Raw genomic sequence first — 21,843 nt, forward strand, 5'->3', positions numbered from 1 at the left:
TTGTTCTCTTTCTAAAGAAGATGGAGTGGCAGCATTGTGAGCTACTTTTCAATAAGGCCTTAGATTAACTCATCTCTTGTGAATGTAGGGATGCTGCTTTTCCTTCTGCTTTACTCATTCATGTTTTCAAGTGACCTAAATTCGATACTGCAAATGTTATGCCATTTATTATATGGATTATATTTTAAATCCATTCTTATTTTCCTTTTGCCCCAAACATTATATATTTTCAGCTCTTTTTAAAGAGAGAGAGAGCGAGCGAGAGGAAAGACCTCTACCTACATCAGATTTCTCCCCCCACCTCCTCACTCCCACAGGGATGTCACCATATGACTTAATTTTTTTCTTCGGTACAGGATTTGCTAAGCTGATGCTTATATTTGTTAGTGATAAATGGCCAAGTGTTCTTTATAAGCGAGTGCCAGCAGGTTTGTGGCCTAACAAAAAATCCCACTTTGTATTGCAAGTTATCAGAAAATAGAGAAATGGCAACTCTTTTATTATTAAATGGAAAATGTAGCCAAGGTAGTTTTCATAACTTTGAAATTATCCTTCTGTTGATGCTTAAATATGACAGTCATGGGGGGTCATATAAGTACATAAATAGATTAAAAGCTCTGTTTATACGATTGTTTATAACAACACTATGCAAACTTCCATTGTACTTCCTTTTTGATTTTCCCTTTCTTCACTGCATGTGAATGACAATTTGTTATTTTAGAGTTGCTCATGAGTTGGGCTGCATGTACCAGTTTATTTTTGTGTGGTATTCATTAGTTTTGGGCTTCTGAGATTAGATTTAAAACTCTCACAAAAAAACCAAAACCATAGCACTGAAATATTTGCCTATTGTTTGTTTAAAACAGTACATTATGTGGTCTTTACAGATACAAAGGAAGGGGAAGGAATAGTAAGTGGTGGGTTTACCAACTTTCATAGTCTGTATATTGCACTGAAAAATCATTTGAAAGTCAAATGTAAGGAAGAAGACTATTAAATATTTGTAGGCAGGTGAAATCTGTTAGTCTCATGAATGGTTATAAAGTTAGAGAGGCAAAGCCATCCTCTTTGAGTGTAAGCCGGAGTATTCCAACCTTCTGTCCCAGTCATTAAATATGGCAGTTTTTGTAGGAGTGGTGTGTTCATCCCTGTGTCCTGACTACATTCCAGTGTGGGTAATTACATTGTTAGGGAACCCCTTTAGAAAAATACCAAAAACCTGTGTTGCTCCTATGGTGTAAGTAATTCTGGAGTAAGGAGGACTATACTTATCCAAGCAGCTGCACTTTGGGGACAGAGAGGGTGTAGGCAGTCTAAATACTTTACTCTGTAATAAGTACTCTAAGAACACTAAATGTGGCTAGGGATGGATCATTTTAGAAACTATAGCTTGTGACTATGCAAAGGAGTATAGTGGGTCTTACTCAGAAAAGCTAACCAATGCCAGTTTTGATTGACTTAAACTGGTCTGGTAGTTCTAAGTGCCCTGGCTTTCAAGGCGATTGGATATATTTAGAACAGAGTGAGTCAGACTCCAGGCAGTCTACCACATCTTATTGTATAGATCAGTTCTCAGATGCAATTCTTAGGGGAAAATGAGTAAATCCGTTAGTTTTCCATAAGACCTTAAGTATACAATACAAAGTCATTCATAAATTATATCACACGACAATACTGGCTTTTTAGCTGTGCTGGGAGCTACTTTACCACTCACATGGCTATTGTGTTCTCTCTGCCACATAATGAATTGAACAATAAGAATTGCAAAGCAGTCTGCTCCCTCAATATGCAGGCAGTGTATAATGCCAGGTGCAGAGTCGCTGATGACAGAACCACATTATGATTTATTCATGCTGAGAGACTCCAGGATTGTCAGTTTTTTGACACTGCTCACAGCTATGTTTGGATGGCTGTTAAGCAAGTAGGGCATCTTGGGAGAGTTTTCTAAGTGGTGACTGTCCTTTTGTTTTAAGAAAGACATTATTTACTTGGTGAGATACCAAGCTTTTCTGTGAGGCAGGGCTGTTTTTTATGCTTTTGTGCAGTATGAAGCCCAATGGAGCCCTGATGCCTGACCTAGGCCACTAGGTAGTACTGCAATACAAATAATTTCAAGTGAGTTTATGGAAATAATAAATGTTAAACATGGTGAGATGGTGGCTAGGCAGAGCCGCCTTTCACATAGAGACCAAAATTAAGAATGTTCCGAAGCTAGCATTAAAGCTGTATTGTGAGAAATAAAGGCTTGGCTGGCTTGCTTCGTTGCTTTGCTTGTTGTTTTTACTAGGATCTCTGCCTATGGTTGAATATTGTTTTATATTTGAGAGACTGGCATAGTCTAAGCACATAGGACTGGCAGCCAGGAAGCTCCTAAATTCTAAATGTGGCTTTGGCCCAGATTCTCTCTCCGGCCTTGGAATAGGTCCACCTCATTTACCCATCTATAAAAGTGAAGTAAAATTACTTGCCTACCTTGCAGGGGTGCTGGCGGGACTAATTAATGATTTTAAAGCACTTTGAAGATGAAAAGCATTGTAGAACTGCTAAGTGTTATGTCAAAACAGTTATAAAGATTTGACTCGGATCCTTATGGTACATGCTATTTACCTTGCATACCACAAAAGCCTGTTCTAATTATTAAATAAAACGTTCTATAATGGTGAAAATGAGTTTTATTATTTAGTCCTTTGTGATGTACATAGTAAACAATGTGTAGGTTGGTGCTCTCTGTTTCAAGTATTTTCTATGTTAATACCACGTTTAGATAATTACACACACAATTACATTAAAACAACAGTATTATGATTGTAAAATCAAGCACTCAAAAATTAGGAAGTATCCGATTTAAAGTTGCCTGTGTAATTAGACTATCATAATGCATAAGCACAAGGGGGCTGAATTTAAAGTTGCACAGGCAATCTTAAGTGTGGCATTTCCTTACTTTTGAGTGCTTGACTTTGCAACCTCAATACAGTATTGTTCTTTTAATGTAGATTTGTATGTGTGTAATTTTCTAAGTTTTTAAAAGAGCAAACAGAAAAAAACTCTCAACAGATTCCATTAGGTGGCATCATATTGACATGGGTCATTAGCAGGATTGGAACTAGAGCTGTCAAAAAAAACAAATTCCTTCCCAGGGAAATAGAGATTTCTAAATTTTGTTTTATTCTAATTCAGGACTAAAAGTTGAAATCTGAAAGTAGATTTTTTTTGCCCTATTACATATTCTGAAATATTTAATTTTGACCTTATTGTTTTAACTATTATATCATAATAAATTAAGTTATAATAAATCCAATCCCAGTTCTCCCCCTACACCTCATTTCTTTCAGATCTGTCTCCTTGCCCCCCTCTTCCCTCCGCCCAACTTATTCTCAGTCCGTCTCCCTCATTCCTGCTCCTCATCCAATCTGTCCTTTCTCCCTGCTCTCTGTTTCCTTGTCCAGGCCCCCCAGATTTCCTCCCCAGTCCCATTTCCCTCTCCCCGTGCCAACCTGCAGTCCCAGTCTTTCTACCATTTTTTGTCTCAATCTAGGCTTCTCCTCACTCCTCCCCCCATGGCTCTTGTTCCCTCTGCATTCAAATCAGTCAGCTTCCTCTCTGCTGCTGCCCAGGCCCAGCAAGGATGGGGGTCAAGGGTGTCATTGAGAACACAGGAGAGACAGTCTCCCTACTCAGGTGCCCAGACCTGGCATGACCCACAACAGTCCAGAAGTGCAATTGCAGGGAAAGTCTTACTCAGCCCCTACATAAGAAGAATGGCCATACTGGGTCAGACCAAAGGTCCATCTAGCACAATATCCTGTCTTCCGACAGTGGCCAATGCCAGGTGCTTCGGAGGGAATGAACAGAACAGGTAATCATCAAGTGATCCATTCTCAGCTTCTGGAGATGCCCAGTGTGGACAGAATCTTTGGAGAATTTGGCTCTAAAATCAAAGTCTCTATAGAGCATATATAACAGGTGGGCAAACTATGGCCCGCAGGCTGGATCTGGCCCACGAGCCGTTTTAAGTTGGCCCGCGAGCTCCCACTGGGGAGTGGGGTCTGGTGCTTGCCCCGCTCTGGCATTTCAGCTGGGGCACACGGTTGGGGGCCACACCACGCAGCTCCCAGAAGCCACGGCATGACCCCGCTCTGGCTCTCCAGCTGGGGCACAGGGTTGGGGGCTGCTCCACGTGGCTCCCAGAAGCCGCGTCATGGCCACACTCCGACTTCTATGGCCCCCTCCAGCGCTCCAATGGGAGCTGCAGGGGCGGTGCCTGTGGATGGGGCAGCGTGCAGAGCCGCCTGACCACACCTCCGTGTAGGAGCCAAAGAGGGGACATGCCACTGCTTCCAGGAGCCGCTTGAGGTAAGCGCTGCTGGGAGCCTGCACCCTTGAGCCTCTTCCCGCACCCCATAGCATCTTCCCACGCCCCTACCCGAGCCCTGATACCCCTCCTGCCCTCCAAACCCCTTGGGTCCCAGCCCAGAGCACCCTCCTACACCACAAACTCCTCATCCCCAGCTCCACCCCAGAGTCTGCACCCCCCAGCTGGAACCCTCCCCCCCTTGCTCCCCGGAGCTCCCTCCCACATTCTGAACTCATTTCTGGCCCCACCCTAGAGCCCGCACCCCCTCCCGCACTGCAACCCCAATTTTGTGAGCATTCATGGCCCGCCATACAATTTCTATTCCCAGATGTGGCCCTCGGGCCAAAAAGTTTCCCCACCTCTGATGTATAAACTGATTTGTTAAAGCTTGTAACTTGGATGGATTTCCGCGGATTTTCTCAGGGAATGACAAAAGGCTTATCCTTGACACTAAGGCTACCCTGTTGACGAATTTCAAGTCCCTGCTACAAAGCATGGGGGTGCCAAAGCTTCTCAAAGAAAAGGTTGCCAGAATTCTTTTAACATGAGCAAACCAATGTAATTTTTCCTAGCCTCATTCGTGAAAATGGCTGGACCAGTTTGGCTGAAATTTAATAATAATAATTAATAATCAGCTTGAGGCTGACACCCAGCATGCAAACTTTCAGCTCAAATGGTTTAAGCTTGGCAAAGTTGTAAGCAATTGAAAACAGGGTCTTATAATTGGAATTGTTAGGCAACTTTAATAACAGCCTTGCCTAAAACGTATGCATAGACTGGGACAATACATTTATCCTGACTTGTGTGGGATATTGTGCTGAGTACCTACATCTTGCAGGGGAATATTTTGTTTAGTTCACAATACAGATTACTATCCCATTCTCTTGTGTAATGTGTGTGTAAATTCACATATACGCACAGCTCCTGTCCCTTCTGTGGTGATGGAAGAGAATTCCACAGGGATGATAGTCCTATCATTTCAGCAACACATCTGCTTTGAGGGGTTGCAATATAAACAATTGGGGACAGAGATGTGATACCAAGCAGAGCAGCAGTTATTTGAAGAAGCTGGTATCTGGTGGCTGAGAGGTCAGGCCAGGAACCCACATTCAACCAGGTATGGGAAAGAAATAGCTGTCAGGCTGGAAATCACAGTTTCCTTATCCAAAATTCACCAAGGTGATGATAAGGAAGAAATACGGTTTCCTGGATAATCTACTCCAGGCTGGATTCTTTAATCCTTCCTGAAAGAGAGAAGCATGTAAAGGATGGGACGTGGAAAAATTCCCAAACTCAGACTGCCTACATGAAACAAAACTAGGTAAGAGATGGTTAGTAAAATGTCTGATAGCTATAGGAGTTGATAAAGAGAAGGTCTCATTTCTATTTAGTGCATTTTTTGACATCTGCATTCATTTATATGCACACACAATCTTTTGCCTGTTTTGATATGGTGGACATAGTTCATTCTTGTAATCTGTATTCCTTGTCCTTATTTTTGCCTGTAGTCTTGTTAACATTAATAAATATGTTTCTTTCCCCCACCTTGTGTATGCTGCTGATATTTTAAGGAACAATGGAAAACGAAGCTAAGGAAGGTGTCCAAATGCTACTCTGTCACTGGAGGACTCAGGTAGCTAATCCTTAGATTTCATCTTTACATTCATTCAACCAATGTTTTCCCCAGGAATTGAAATGGGGGGGGGTGTTTGAATTTATGGTGGTGGGGGGAGAGGAGTCAGGGCCGATGGGGGTGAGACCGTGAGGGTGAAGGTGGGCTGCATGGCACCATAGTAAAAACTGAAAAATGTTTCATGACCATTTTATTAGATTTAACTCATGTTTTAAAATCATCACACAAATTAAAGTTGACTACTCAAGCCTTCTATGAAGCACTACATCCCTTACATCAGGGATCGGCAACCTTTGGCACGCAGCCCGCCAGGGCCGGTTTGTTTACCTGCCGTGTCTGTAGGTTCAGCCGATCGCGGCTCCCACTGGCTGCGGTTTGCCGCTCCAGCCCAATGGGGGCTACGGGAAGCAGCAGCCAGCACATCTCTCAGCCCGCGCCGCTTCCCACAACCTGGAGCGGCGAACCGTGGCAAGTGGGAGCCGTGATTGGCCGAACCTGCGGACACGGCAGGTAAGCAAATGGGCCCGGCCTGCCGGGTGCTTACCCTGGCGGGCCGCGGGCCAAAGGTTGCCGATCCCTGATCTACATCCTTCCTGGTTTCTTTTTATAATTTTGCACAACTCTGTTAATAAACTTCTTGAATGCATTGCGTTCATCTTTAATGGCTTCTCGTGTGTCCAGTACTTCCATTCCTACAATTGATATGCTCATTAGTTCATTCACATGATCAGGCAGAAGGCGACTTCTTTCAGAACACAAAATTCTATTCAATGATGAAAAAGAACACTCAACTGTAGCGGTTGTGACTGGGAGTAGCAAGAGATGAATTCCTACTTCTTTCATCCCAGGAAACATAGCACAAAGATTGGGTCGAGCCACTAGTGATGATAAAAAAGAAGTTGAAGTCAAATCTTCATTCATTTGTTGTATGATATTCCACTCTGTGTTCAAATTCTCTATTCTGTCCTGAGCACATGGCAGCCCCATTGCTGGTAGTGCCTCACTCCACTCAACTGTCAGTGTTTTATAGGACAGGGATCTGTAAAAGCTACGTAGAGGTTGAGTAGAATCTAGAAGTCGCTGTTGTAGATTTTTAAGAATCAAGTCTGTGTACTTTTTCAGTTGTCTTAACAAACGTTTCTTGTCCCCTTCACTTAAGGATTCAATATAAATGCCTTCATTAGTCAACTTCTGGACTGAAATCTTTGCTTCTTCCAGTACTTTTTCAGTGGATAGCTCTCTGATTGATCCAAATGTAGCTTCTATTGCTGGACAAAGATCTACTACTGTTGTAGCAGATGCCTGGATGGGATTGTTTAATGACCCAAGTGGTTTCAACAGTAGACTTACAAGAGAGAGAATGGCAATAGTCTTCTCTGAACATAGTAGCAAAAGTAATCCACCAGCCTCACTACTTAGATCCATCCTATCTTGGTAGATACTTTCCAAAGCCAGTAATAACAGCTGGAGTAATTTTAAGACAACAGCCAAGGATCGCTCATGAGAAAGCCAGAGGGTTTTCCCAGGTTGGACTAATTTGAACTTCAGTCCCAGTGTATCTTCTATATTTTCCAAGATATTCAGTCTTTTTGGACTCTTGCTGAAAAAAGAATATAATGAAGACATTACATTTATAGCTTTTTTAATGTCTTTTGAAGAGTCTGCAGCTTGTACTAGTGCTAGTTGGAGTAGATGGCCTCTGCAGTGTGTATAGGAGAGATTAGGGTTACACTTTTCTCTGAGCAAAGCTTGTACTCCACCATGTCTTCCAGAGAAATTTGCAGCTCCATCAAATGCACAAGCAGCCATCTGTTTGGGGTCCAGTTGACAAGCATTTAACTCTTCTAAGATGTGGGTTGTCACAGATGCAGCTGATGTATCTTCTATAACTTGAACATCTAGAAATGTATCTACTGGCCTACCACTGACCTCAAGATAATGTACACAATGACTTAATACTTGATGCTCATTTGCATCGGTGCATTCATCAGCCATGTATGCAAATTTTTTGAATGTGGTGAGAGAGTGCTTCACTTTTTCAACTGTTGAGTCTTTCACTGTTGCACCACATGCTTCTAGCCAGAAAGATAGTGAGCATTTGCTGGTCTTGTTCGGAACCAGTGTTCAACTTCAGGATGAACATGTGACAATGCACTTAACATTGGCCTCCAGTTTGTAGTGTGTGGTATCTCTTGCTTAAATAGAAAGTATGATGCCACAGCCATGATTGTTTGCATGAACTATGTTGTGTCTCCAGCATTCTTAACAGCCTCATTAACACTCACCGGTGTTGTCCTTGGTCAGTGGAGACTGAGTTCAGAGGTGCTTTCACATGAGTTCACCTCCCAGGTGGGGGGTAATAAGGCACCTTGCTCATTACTCCATCTGCTCACTGTTCGCTCTGGCCACTGTTGTTCATTGTGCCACCGTTCACTCCATCGCTCTGTTGCCAATGGCCCTGTGCCGTTACCTTCTGCTGCCACCTGCCACTGTGATGTCTGCAAGTTGGTCTCTTGAGGTTCCACCCAGCTATGAATGATTTGAGCTGAGCTCTCAGTGGGGGAACCTCGCTGCTAGTGCACACTGGGCTGTCTCTTCCACAGAAATACTGTCCCACAGCAGGTCTAAGCACTTAGACCTGATTATCAGTGATTTCAGCTGTCACTTAACAAAACAAAGGACTATCTATGGAACCTAATCAGCTCTGTCTTTAAACAGTGGAGAGGGGCAGGGCAAATAGTACTTGTGACTTAGGCCGACCATCAAGCAAAACACCTGTCCCCACCCTCTCTCGATGCCCTCAATCAGCACAGGCTAAGTACAGTTCTACTGCCCTTTACTCATACAATAAGAATAACATTTCATTACCCCTTCCCCTCCCCCCCCGCATTCAAGTGATTTGTAACCCAACCCCAGCCAAAATCTATCACTTGGGCAACACAGCTCTGTTTGCTGGATACCTAGGTAGATTAGGTGTGAATGTAAATACAATCTGGTCCTGAAGCCTTTCCCCCCAGCCCCTAGCTCATCACTAGCTGTCAGGGAGAGCTCATTTAGACTTTGCTTACAAATCATAATTTGAAATTATTAGGTTGGCCAACATCACCGAAATGAATGCACTGACATTGTCATAAAAAACAACAGCTGTATAAGGAAGCTAGTCTATGTTCATACTTTCCAAATCTATTATACTTTTTCAAATGCATGTATTTTATCATACACTTTATATGTTTTTAAAATGTGTATTAATGTTTCAATTTCAATTCAGTTTTCGGAACAATCACTAAATTGGCAACACTGCATGTAACTAGTTCACAAAACTGGGGAGGGGGGTGTTGGGCAAATTCGGGGGGGGGGGTGTAGGCAAATCCCTGCATTCAACCCAAATGGGGGTAACTCTCTGGCAAGAATACCACCTCTTTTTTCCCCTCTCCCTCATCCCCTCAAAAAGGAAAATTACCAAATTTCTCTTTGATAATTTGGTAATTTGATGGTTTGATGGTCTGCTAAATGAGGAGTGACATGCTCAATTTGCACATGTGCTTGTCTGTTCCTCCTTTATAGAATTTTAAAAAGCAGGCTGTAGCTGGTTGGCTCATTGTCCTTATAAAACTACCTGTGGCTGGCTTGGTGTGCTTGAATCACCCACTGTGTCTGATCAGGATGGCAAATAAATGTGTGCTAGTGCTCCACTGAAGCCAGCATTTCAGCTTTGGAAGGCCAAAGGCAACTAGGGCTTGAGTTCCCATAGCTCAAGGGGGAGGCCTGATATCTATAGGGTGACCAGATGTCCCGATTTTATAGGGACAGTCCCGATTTTTGGGTATTTTTCTTATATAGGTTCCTATTACCCCCCCACCCGCATCCTGATTTTTCACACTTGCTGTCTGGTCACCCTAGATATCTACCATGCTGGGAAGTTGGTAAACGATATTCCCTGCTACTTTCACTCATTACCGCTGGAGTCTAGCACTGTGATATTGTGCTACAATGAAGCACACTTTTGAAATAAACTGCATGTTGTGTGCTCATGTACTGTATAAGCTTCCATACAATCAAAACATTCTGTCATAGCCACAGGGCCACCTCTCTCTCATTGCAGAAATTTGGACCTGATCCAAGTTAAGTCCATAGTAAAATGTCGATTGATCTCTATGGCAGCATCAGCTGACACACTCTTGGCAAGTCTTTAAGCCTTCTCATTAGTGTAGCATTTGCTCTGAAACACGCTGTAATAAACAACTGTCAGTTGAATTTTCCCTAATTGTGTGAAAAGACTGCACAAATAAATTAATGGAACTGCCCTATTTGCATGCTTGCATGGAAGTTAGAGGAGGGCTTCTGGCATGGATCAAAAGGTATGCAACAGTGAAGGTTTGCGTAAGAAATTGATTTAACAATTAATTTTTGTGTCCATGTTGCTATGAGGATAGAATGGTCTAGTGTAGTGTTTTTCAACCTTTTTGATATCAGGGATTGGCTTGCTGCCTTCATAAACTGTGTCAGGGAGAGCCATGAACCCGCTGTTGAGAAACAGTGGTCTAGGGCTCAGTCAGAACAGAGGACTGGGATGTAGGAACTGAATTTTAATTCTTTTTTGTCACTGCTGTAATCTTGGGCAAATTGTTTAATTTCTAGTAGCTTTCCTATCTATAAAATGGGGATGATAAGACTATCTACTTTAGGGATTTGGTGAGGAGTAGTTTAATGTTTGAAGACTAAAATTGTTATGGATGATAACTCATAACTCTGTTTCAGAGTAGCAGCCGTGTTAGTCTGTATCCGCAAAAAGAACAGGAGTACTTGTGGCACCTTAGAGACTAACAAATTTATTAGAGCATAAGCTTTCGTGGGTTACAGCCCACTTCTTCGGATGCATATAGAGTGAAAGATATTGAGGAGATATATATACACACATACAGAGAGCATGAACAGGTGGGAGTTGTCTTACCAACTCTGAGAGGCCAATTAAGTAAGTGAAAAAAACTTTTGAAGTGATAATCAAGATAGCTCAGTACAGACAGTTTGATAAGAAGTGTGAGAATACTTACAAGGGGAGATAGATTCAATGTTTGTAATGGCTCAGCCATTCCCAGTCCTTATTCAATCCTGAGTTGATCGTATCTAGTTTGCATATCAATTCCAGCTCAGCAGTCTCTCGTTGGAGTCTGTTTTTGAAGTTTTTCTGTTGTAAGATAGCCACCCGCAGGTCTGTCATTGAATGACCACACAGGTTAAAGTGTTCTCCCACTGGTTTTTGAGTATTATGATTCCTGATGTCAGATTTGTGTCCATTAATTCTTTTGCGTAGAGACTGTCCGGTTTGGCCAATGTACATGGCAGAGGGGCATTGCTGGCATATGATGGCATATATCACATTGGTAGATGTGCAGGTGAACGAGCCCCTGATGGTATGGCTGATGTGATTAGGCCCTGTGATGATGTCACTTGAATAGATATGTGGACAGAGTTGGCATCGGGCTTTGTTACAAGGATAGGTTCCTGGGTCAGTGTTTTTGTTCAGTGATGTGTGGTTGCTGGTGAGTATTTGCTTTAGGTTGGGGGGTTGTCTGTAAGCGAGGACAGGTCTGTCTCCCAAGATCTGTGAGAGTAAAGGATCATCTTTCAGGATAGGTTGTAGATCTCTGATGATGCGCTGGAGAGGTTTTAGTTGGGGGCTGAAGGTGACAGCTAGTGGTGTTCTGTTATTTTCTTTGTTGGGCCTGTCTTGTAGGAGGTGACTTCTGGGTACTTGTCTGGCTCTGTCAATCTGTTTTTTCACTTCAGCAGGTGGGTACTGTAGTTTTAAGAATGCTTGATAGAGATCTTGTAGGTGCTTGTCTCTATCTGAGGGATTGGAGCAAATGCGGTTATATCTTAGAGCTTGGCTGTAGACAACGGATCGTGTGGTGTGTCCTGGATGGAAGCTGGAGGCATGTAGGTAAGTGTAGCGGTCAGTAGGTTTCCGGTATAGGGTGGTATTTATGTGACCATCGCTTATTAGCACAGTAGTGTCCAGGAAATGGACCGCTTGTGTGGATTGATCTAGGCTGAGGTTGATGGTGGGATGGAAATTATTGAAATCATGGTGGAATTCCTCAAGGGCTTCTTTTCCATGGGTCCAGATGATGAAGATGTCATCAATATAGCGCAAGTAGAGTAGGGGCGTCATAACTCTGTGTTAATCAGGTTGTCTCCCCTGTAAGACACTACTACCTCCTTTTGCTTCTGCTGTGAAGTCATAGTCCTGTATTTATATTACCAGCCTCTTGGGATGGAAATACATTTTACAAATAGTATGTAGGTGTAGTCAATGTCTTTTTAAAAATGCAGATAGCTGTGCTTATATGCAAATAAAAGGAATTAGCCCCTCTTTAGACAACAATTACCAAAAGCCAACACTGAATTATTTACTGAAGTTATGAAATAGACTAAACCCAGTGCTTCTCAAAGCCAGCCCGCTGCTTGTTCAGGGAAAGCCCCTGGCGGGCCGGGACGGTTTGTTTACCTGCCGCATCCGCAGGTTCGACCGATTGCGGTTCCCACTGGCCGCGGTTTGCCACTCCAGGCCAATGGGGGCTGCGGGAAGGGCAGACAGCACATCCCTCAGCCCGTGCCGCTTCCCGCAGCCCCCATTGGCCTGTAGCGGTGAACCGCGGCCAGTGGGAGCTGCGATCGGCCGAACCCGCGGACATGGCAGGTAAACAAACCGGCCCGGACTGCCAGGGGCTTTCCCTGAACAAGCGGTGGCCTGACTTTGAGAAGCACTGGACTAAACCATCCCTGAGAGGGATTTTGTCACTCCCCCCTCCCATCCCTGCCAACCTAGGTTGGGTGAAAGTTCACACTAAACGGTAATTTTAGTTTTTTAAACTAACCAGTCACCTAATCTGGCTCATAAAATAAGAGAAGGATGCTTAAACTAGTGAAAAATTAATGGGCCTAAGTAGCAGACTTCCTGAGTTCTGTACCCGGACAGTGCCTCTTGCTCTGGGCTTGAGCAAATCATCTAACCCAGTAGCTCTTAACCTTGCCCTTTTCTGTGCCCTTTTCAGGAGTCTGATTTGTCTTGTGAACCCCCAAGTTTTACCTCACTTCAAAATTATTTGCTTACAAAACCAGACATAAAAATACACACGATTACTGAAAAAAACACACCCACAGAGCACACTGTCACAGAAAAATTGCTTACTGTCTCATTTTCACCACCTAATTATAAACTAAATCAATTGGACTATAAATACTGTACTTTCATGTCAGTGTATAGTCTCTAGAGAGGTATAAACAAGTCACTGTATGAAATTTTAGTTTATACTGACTTTGCTAGTGCTTTTTATGTAGCCTGTTGTAAAACTAGGCCAAACGCTCGATGCGGTGATGTATCCCCTAGAAGACCCCTATGTACCCCTGGTTGAGAACCAGTGCGACAGCCGATCTGCCTCCCTTTCTCCATCTGTAATGACAGGTTTTAGAGTAGCAGCCGTGTTAGTCTGTATCCGCAAAAAGAACAGGAGTACTTGTGGCACCGTAGAGACTAACAAATTTATTAGAGCATAAGCTTTCGTGGGCTACAACCCACTTCTTCGGATGCGAGTAACCACCCCGCTTTACTGGTCTGTCTATGAGGATTAGTTATGTCATGTTTGCAAAGCGGGGGTGACGAAAAACACTCGCCTCCCTGAACACAACCGCTACAGGCCAGCCTAGCAACCAGAGGCTACAGCCACCCTAGGCCACGGCTGGAGCAACAGGGCCCGGAGTGGCTGTGAAGGGCGGGGACGGTCTGCCACCTGTTGGCGGGCATCCTGCTAAGGTGAGAGGAGCTGAGGGATGCAGGCGGGGGGGGCCTGTGCGGTGGGAGGCCGGGGCCAGAGTACCTCGGGCGCTCTAGGAAGGGATGCGATTGGGCATTCGTGCGCACAGCGGCCGTGATGGGCAGCGACTGACCCGTGTGTCTTGGCTGAAGTCTGTAGACCCTACGGACCCTTTGCCCGAACCCAAGATGGCGGCCGAGGCCACGCGGCCCAGGCCCAAGATGGCGATTTCAGACCTGGGTCTGCAGCTGTTACCCCGGTAGCGGAAGCGATTGAGGAGCCGGCCGGAAGCGGTGGTTGTCAGTGGAGACGCAGGCCGGCTGGGCTCGTTCTTTCTCCCGCCCGAGGATGCGGGCTCTCTCCTCTCCCGGGTGGAGACTCCGGCAGCTGCTCTGGCTGACCTGGCTGAGCGGGAGCCTCCTGGCAGGTGAGGGCACGTAGCGGGCCGGCCCGAGGTAACCAGGCTGATCCGCCAGCCCTGCTCGCTCTCGCTCCCCTTCGCCACCGTTCTGTGTGTGTTTGGGGGGAGGTGTCTTTGTCTCCACCATTCCCGGGGCTGACCCAGGTTTTAGGGTCACGGTGCTGGTACCAGCCCTCTCCCGCTGCTCTGTGCCGGGTAGGAGGGTCGCACAGCGCTTCTGCCGGCCCCAGGCTGGCCCCCTTCTTGCCTGCTCCTCTAAGCTGCACCATGGCCCTCGAGTAAAGGGGCAGGAGGAGGGGACGGGACACGTTCATCTTCCAGCTGCCCTCTGCTTGGCTGTAGGGGCTCGTCTGTGTGGGGCTCTTCCCTGCTGTCAGGCAGGGCTCCCCAGGTGTCACAAGTAATAGAACTCTAAGAGCAGGAGATATTGGCCGTGGTGGTTATCGCTGTGTTCTCCTCCCCCTGACCCTCATTTCCATGAGAATTGCTGATCCCTTAAAAAAAAAACACATAGCCCGAAAGAAGCTAAAGCTACAACTGAACGCAGGTGCTAAATATTGTTACTTTTATAGGAGCAGCAGCAGAGGAAAATGCTGAGACACTGTCTGAAACTGCCCTACCTCTTAGCACAGAAGGTGGTTCTGCCCTTACCGGAGAGCCTCAGGCGCCAGTGCAGTACAAGACTGCAGAAATTGCTGATGCAATGCTGGGTAGTGGGATTCCTGCTGATCAGTCTGTGGTGCTGTCAGTTATTCCAGGAGAAGCAAAGGACAGACGCATGTCTGAATTCGGTATTGGCACCTGCGATGCAGCAGTGGAAGATGCTGAATGTAGTGTGGGGACTAGCCTTGCTTCTCACTTATCACAGCCTGGGTCACATGTTCAAGAACAAGCAGGGGACACTAATGTAGTGCTAGAGGCTGTACCTACTTCACCAGCTGAGGAATCTAATAGCACAGACAGTGTAAAAACTCCCAAAGTGAACTGTGAGGAAAGAAATATTACCGGGATCAGAAACTTCACGCTACAAATCCTGAATGTTTCGCAAGTAAGTAGGAAATCATTCTGTTTGCTACTTTCTATGTTTATCTTGATACTTGGGTAGGTGTTACACAAATATAGGTAGCATTTGGGTAAAAACTCTATAATCCTTCCAGTATTTGCCCTTGTGAGTTTAGTAGCACAAAAAGGATAACTTAAAACAAGTGTTTAGTGTGCTGGTGGGAGGGGAGTTAGCATACAGGGCAGTGCACTTTCCATATTGTTTTGAAATACAGAAATAGTAAGATATTCAATTCCACTATGTACCATGCCTATGTTCCCCAAGTCTAAAGGGTCTCACGGAACCCATCGTGACTTGTGCCAGCTTCCCTGCAGCACTTTTTTCTTTAGACCAATTTTCTTCCCTCAAGAATGCTTTGCAGCACTTGTTTCCACTAAATTCTAATTTAGGTGGCTTTACTTAAAGAGAGGGTAGAAAATAAAATAAAAAAAAAAACAGATTTCAGATAAATACTACTATGAATTACAGCTGATAGGAAAATGGAAACTTTTCACAAATTTTAGTTGAAATTTCATTTTTGACATTTCTGACCAGCTCTACTAAGTACGGAAAATAATTGAGACACCTTAAAAGTCCTTCAACTGACCCATAGTTTAAAAAGCAGCTTGTCTTGTTAGAATCTCAGTAAGGCATTCTTGTTCCCAGGAGGCTACAGAAAGTCTCTCTCCCCATTGTTAGCTCCCAGCTTTGTCTTAAAGACTGGTTTAAGTATTTGAGATATTACATCACCCCAGACCAAACTATAGGGTAGCAGAACCAGTTTGAGTCTGGTTCATACAACAGAGGTTTCTCTCTGTTCCCCCAAATGCTGGGGAGATAAAGAGAGTCAGAAGGGAGCATGGGCCTGGGCACAGTTTATTTGAATAAGTTTAGCTTACCAGGTCCTTGCTTGCCTTCCTTCCTACCCTTCCACAAGCCATCCTTGCCTGTGATTCCCTAGCCTGATCAGTTCTCTGTCCTGTGACTAAGTAACTTCCTTTCATATCCTTGTTCATCTCCCGCTTTCTCTTCTGGCCCTTCACTTGTCTTGTTTTAGGAACAGCTCCACTACCCTTTTATCCCACAAATTAGCTTCTTGGCCCTGTTAAGGCTTGGAATTCCCCTATTAGAGAAGAAATGAAGTGGTGGATCTCCTAACTTTCCCTTCAGAGCTGTCAGCCCCACTTCCTGATGAACAGGATTCAGCTCCTACATTACACATCTGCAGCCAGGGAGTAGGGCCTCTTAGGTAAGGGAAGAAAGAATGAAAAAAATGCCTTTTTTATTTAGTAATAATCCCCAAAGTATTATTTGTCTACCAAGGAGATTTTTACATTTGAAAAATGCAGTTAGGATTAACATCAGTCTGACTAAATTTTGTTCATTGAATGTTTATGTACTGTTGAAATACTGCTAAAAACAGACTTCTGACTGAAATGCCAACTCAAATTTGCTTATGATGGTACTACAGTGTTCTCCTGAAATTAATCTGTTACCAGAGTATTATGCAATGATATGTAATAGAACCCTTTTATACAATGATATGTAACAGAACCCTTTTAAATATTTTATTGGCCCCTCCTTTTTAAATCAGCATGTTTTCTTTCACAGGACCTGATGGAGTTTTTAAACCCAAACAGCAGTGACTGTACATTAGTCTTGTTTTATACACCCTGGTGTCGCTTCTCTGCCAATCTGGCCCCTCATTTTAATTCTTTGCCCCGAGCATTTCCAACTCTAAACTTCCTGGCATTGGATGCATCTCAGCATAGCAGGTAACTTGCAATAAATACACTTCACCTTATAAAGCTTCACATGCTACAGTATTAGCACTTTGTTTCTGATTCTGACAAACCTTATGCTTTTAAAATGTATTGATGGAGTAATATGTACTCCCTGAGTAAATTAGAGTTCTCTGCCCCTCTGACTCTGCCTTTACTTCCTTTAGCTTTTCTTCAGGCAATTTTCTCCCTCATTCATCTTTTAATAATGAAGTTAATATTTCTTAAATGTTCAAATAAACATCTTGCTCTTCAAGATGAGGGATTAATAGCACTGGCTAAAATTTGACCTAGTGTAGATTGATGCTGGGTTCTGCTAATTCATCTAAATCTTGACATGCAAATTCATTTCTGGGTTTCTTCTGAGCAGAGACTGTAAAATATGCCACATCCATTTCTCTGACCACTTCACAGTGCATCCTCAAAGGACAAGAACAAGACCCTTGTGCCCTAAGACAGGATTGAAACATGGGTCTCCAAAATGAAAGTTAATGCACTAACCCACTGCAGAATTTTGTATTGCCTAAATTCACTAGTGAAACATTCCCTAATGTCATAAGAAAATAGTTGTGCCCTTGTTCTTGTTATTGAGTTAAATTAAATGTTAATTTAGTAAAGCAGACTTTTCCTTCTTCTATTGTGACCTCATTTCTTACCTACTTATTTCCTTCAGTTTATCAACCAGATTTGGAACTGTGGCCGTTCCTAATATCCTCCTTTTCCAAGGAGCCAAACCCATGGCCAGATTTAATCATACAGACCGAACCCTGGAAATGCTGAAAGCATTCATTTTTAATCAGACAGGTATGTAGGCTAAACTTGATGCAGAACTATGAAGGTCAGGATCAGGTATAGCCTCAAACTGACTTCTCCCTTTTTTAAAGAGGCTATATTAGGGCCTCCTAGAGCCTTCCTGCTGCCAGGAACAGAGCCTTAGGAAGTTCCTATTCAGTCACCATAGCACTGAGTGGAATTTCAGGACAAGGTAGAAGCAAACAGCCCAGTTATCGAAAGCTGTTTTGGTGGAAGGCGGGGGGAGGGTGCTTGGAGCTCAGGCAGAGAGTGTAAGTAGGAGGATCAAGCACTTCCCCACTCCTGAAGTCCTGGATTATTCGGGAATAGTTCTGGACAGATATTAGTACTACCCTTATCTCCACATTCCAGGAGGGGAAAGGATCAGACTCCTATGTCCCATTGCTGTAGGCTAGGCAACAGGTGGGGGACATGGCAGCCTCAGTTCTTATGTTGGTGGGGACATAGGAGGAGCAGAGGGAGCCCTGAATAGTTTTCCTGTTGCTGGGAATCAGCTGTCCAGGCTCTGATCTCCATGGGCTGAGTTTACCCAGCTCCCCTCTCTCTTCCAACAGCATAATTAGCCTTATGAGAGTAGAAGAAAAAACATGCACTAGTATTGTGACAGATTAATGGAAGAGACTGCTAAATCGTTATTAAAGCAGGATTACCTTTACTGTTATTGTAGATTCCCTGACTGGTACTTCTACCAAAGATTACACTGGGAATGGAAGAATAAAACTCTTCTAATGACACAGTACTAAGGAAATATGTATTAAGATACTTTGACAGTTTGAAAATGGAAAACTGACTTTTAGCATAGGTCACTGAAAATAGATCTGTGCTGCTCTACTGTCTAAAACGCATGAGCAGATGCCCCATAGTTATATAGTAAAATCCTGGGACTATATGAACCAGAGTTGTGTTAAGTCCTGTAGCACAAGCTGCTTAATTTGGAGATAAGAATACAGTTCCTACAATGAACTAATCACCCATAGATTTTAAAAATGCCTATTGCTAGCAGCTTTTATCACTGGTTTCTTCTTTCAGGAATAGAAGCTAAGAATGATGTGGTGGTAACTGAGGAAGACCGAGCAGGCCCTCTACCGAGTGTCCTGACAAAAGGAATAGATTGGTTACTTTTATTCTCTTTATTGTTTCTGGTTAGTTTTATTATGTATGCTACCATTCGGACTGAGAGCATTCGTTGGCTAATACCGGGACAAGAGCAGGAGCATCAGGAATAAGTTGAGATAATGACGTGAGAACACACTTCATGCCTACAGATAAAGCAGGAATTTATATGAACTGAAATTGCATAAACTTGTACAGTGAATTAGATGGTTGTAATTTATAATCTTATTAGTTAATTTATAATAAATAATAAAATCACTTTTGTTCATTAACTATTGTATGTGTAAAGTCAAACTGCTGGTAATTAAGTAAACAAATACAAAAAGGTTCAGTAGAAGGGTTTTTATTTATTTATTTAGGAAGTATTAACAGGTTTACAAATCCTTGCTGTGTAAATATCAGAAAACAATAATTATTATGAAGATTGTTTTTTAATAAACTGACTCACTTTTTTAGGAATAATGTTAATTTGTTGCAAAATTTTACTTTGAACTTGTAGTTATCAGTAGTATCATACAGTGGGACGTTGAAATATTGCAGATGATCTTTATAGGGAAAGTAAGAGTTCTACAGCCAGCGGTACTGCTTTGGCAGCAGTAATATACAACCACTTCCATTATTTTGGAATTGAGGGATCTCAGCCTTTTAATGTGTTTTTCCTTTTCAAGACCCATGACTACAAATTAAAACTACATACATGGATAGATGATGTGTATTGTAGAAAATCACAGAAATTACTAGTAATAGGTGTAGACCTACATGGAAGATGTTCATGTTATTGCAAGAAGGGAGAAGCCAAAATAAAAGGTTAAAGGATATTATATGTCCTTAAATAAAGGCATCCAGCATTTTAAACAGAGGTCACTAAACAAATTCAAATTGGTGTTTTTCCACTAAGACAAGATACAGTAACACAAAGGGAAAAGATTACAGTAGAACCTCAGCGTTATGAACACCAGAGTTACGAACTGACCAGTCAACCACACACCTCAATTGGAACTAGAAGTACGCAATCAGGCAGGCAAGACCAAAACAAAACAAAACAAAAAGCAAATACTGTACAGTTCTGTGTTAAACGTAAACTACTAAAAAAAATAAAGGGAAAGTTTTAAAAAAAGATTAGACAAGGTCAGGAAACTGTTTCTGTGCTTGTTTCATTTAAATTAAAATATTAAAAGCATTTTTCTTCTGCAGAGTAAAGTTTCAAAGCTGTATTATGTCAGTATTTATTTGTAACATTTTGAAAGAACAACCATAATGTTTTGTTCAGAGTTAAGAACATTTCAGAGTTACGAACAACTTCCTTTCCTGAGGTGTTTAACTCTGAGGTTCTACTGTATTTTTAATAGGGTTTTAAAATTGTTTATTAATATGTTTCACTAATATATTATTAAGAGTAGTTATTTCTCCCATCTTATATTTTAATGGTACCTACTGGAGGAAAGACCACTTCCAAAGGAGTTTAGTACTGATGTTTGGGGTTTGAGGAAAGTGTGTTTTGCACTAGCTGGTTAAGTTCAGCAATAATAAAAATCTTCATTTTGCAGCTGCGGAGAGGGTGACCATGTATTACATTTGACCCTGAGGCTGGATGTTGTTTGATATCCTTGGTTTACCATGCTCTGTGAGGGATCTGCCTTTCCTTTCTAAGGATTGTGCAGAAAAGGCATTTTATTGTGTATTAATTCTTCCTTGCTTCCCTACACACTTAAACTTCACTTACTACTTGTTTTTCTACAGCAGGGTTTTAATGTAACTTTTGAGGTCAGAATTGACTTCCTTTTCTCTAGGTATTGATTTCTGGCAGGAATAAAAATGGCCATTCAGCATTCCATACAACTTCAAGTACTGATCTCCCATCTAAATAAGCAGGACCAGTCATAAGACTTATTTGTATTTACATAAAACTTTGTTCATTGTTAGTTTGAAAGCCTCAGCTGCTGAGTGTGTAAATAGTTGATAAGCTTACTCTCATTATGACTTTTAGTACTAATAATCTGATTTTATTAACTTTGAGGCTCTAGAATAAGATACAGCTTAGCTTTAGACATACAGGGTCAGATTCTCAGCTGGGGTAAACTTGTGTAGCTCCCTTGGCTTCAATGGAGCAATGCTGATTTACATCAGCTGAGGATCTGGCCCACTTTTAATTTCCTTTTTGGCTTGCATTATTCCTCACATGGTTAATAGAGATCTGTAGAATACTCTTGAAATTGTTCCATTTCTGCAAAAGACTAAAGATAAGATTTTCCTTAAGAACCTACACAATTTTATACTACATTGGGCTGTATTTACCCTCCTGGCTGTTGGCATGTGGCTATGTATTTAAAACAGCCTATGAAGTTTTGTCTATGAATATGCACTTAGCTGAAAAATATAGAACTTCAGAATGTGGACTTGATTTTGTAGCTACCCTTCCCTTTCCCCTCAGCAACATTTCTACCCTGAAAAGTGATTTGTAAAAAAGACAGGTCCATGTTTTATTTCAATCATTCCATAGCAAAGGCAATCAATTTTTTTTGGCATTGTTTTAGAATAGAACCATATTTTCCAAGGCCACAATTTATACCCAAATTAAAACTTTTATAAGCAATCCTTTACAGAACATAAGCCCTATAACGAATTGTAAAGTCCTCTTTTTTTTTTTTAACCATTCCCTGATGAGTGGGAAAGGCTGCCTTTGCACATCTAAGAACCTGAACATGAAACCAACTTCACTGGCCAAACCGAACTGAATGGAAATAGGAACAACTCCCTTGAAGGCTGAAGATTAAAGGCCTGGCACTCTCTTGTTTTGATAATCGAAGCCACTAACAGGTGGTGATAGGGTGACCAGACAGCAAGTGTGAAAAATCGGGATGGGGGTGGGGGG

At 42.7% G+C, this 21,843-nt stretch overlaps 1 protein-coding gene across 1 annotated transcript; it reads left to right on the forward strand.

The window, feature by feature from the left end:
* Positions 1–14,091: 14,091 nt before the first annotated feature.
* Positions 14,092–19,303, forward strand: TXNDC15 (thioredoxin domain containing 15). The gene is made up of 5 exons (XM_024205818.2): positions 14,092–14,228; positions 14,795–15,270; positions 16,876–17,039; positions 17,719–17,849; positions 18,888–19,303. Exons 1-5 carry the CDS (start codon positions 14,150–14,152, stop codon positions 19,082–19,084), a joined length of 1,047 nt encoding a protein of 348 aa, XP_024061586.2. The 5' UTR covers positions 14,092–14,149; the 3' UTR covers positions 19,085–19,303.
* The last annotated feature ends 2,540 nt before the right edge of the window (positions 19,304–21,843 follow it).

This window comes from Terrapene carolina, unplaced genomic scaffold (assembly GCF_002925995.2).
Source record: "Terrapene carolina triunguis isolate 2854851 unplaced genomic scaffold, T_m_triunguis-2.0 Scaffold629, whole genome shotgun sequence".
Lineage (NCBI taxonomy): Eukaryota > Metazoa > Chordata > Testudines > Emydidae > Terrapene > Terrapene triunguis.

Coding starts and splice junctions, on each gene's coding strand:
- TXNDC15 (XM_024205818.2), top strand. CDS start 14,150: ATGCGGGCTCTCTCCTCTCCCGGGTGGAGACTCCGGCAGCTGCTCTGG. Junction 17,040..17,718: donor GATGCATCTCAGCATAGCAG/GTAACTTGCAAT, acceptor TATTTCCTTCAG/TTTATCAACCAGATTTGGAA. Junction 17,850..18,887: donor ATTCATTTTTAATCAGACAG/GTATGTAGGCTA, acceptor TTCTTCTTTCAG/GAATAGAAGCTAAGAATGAT.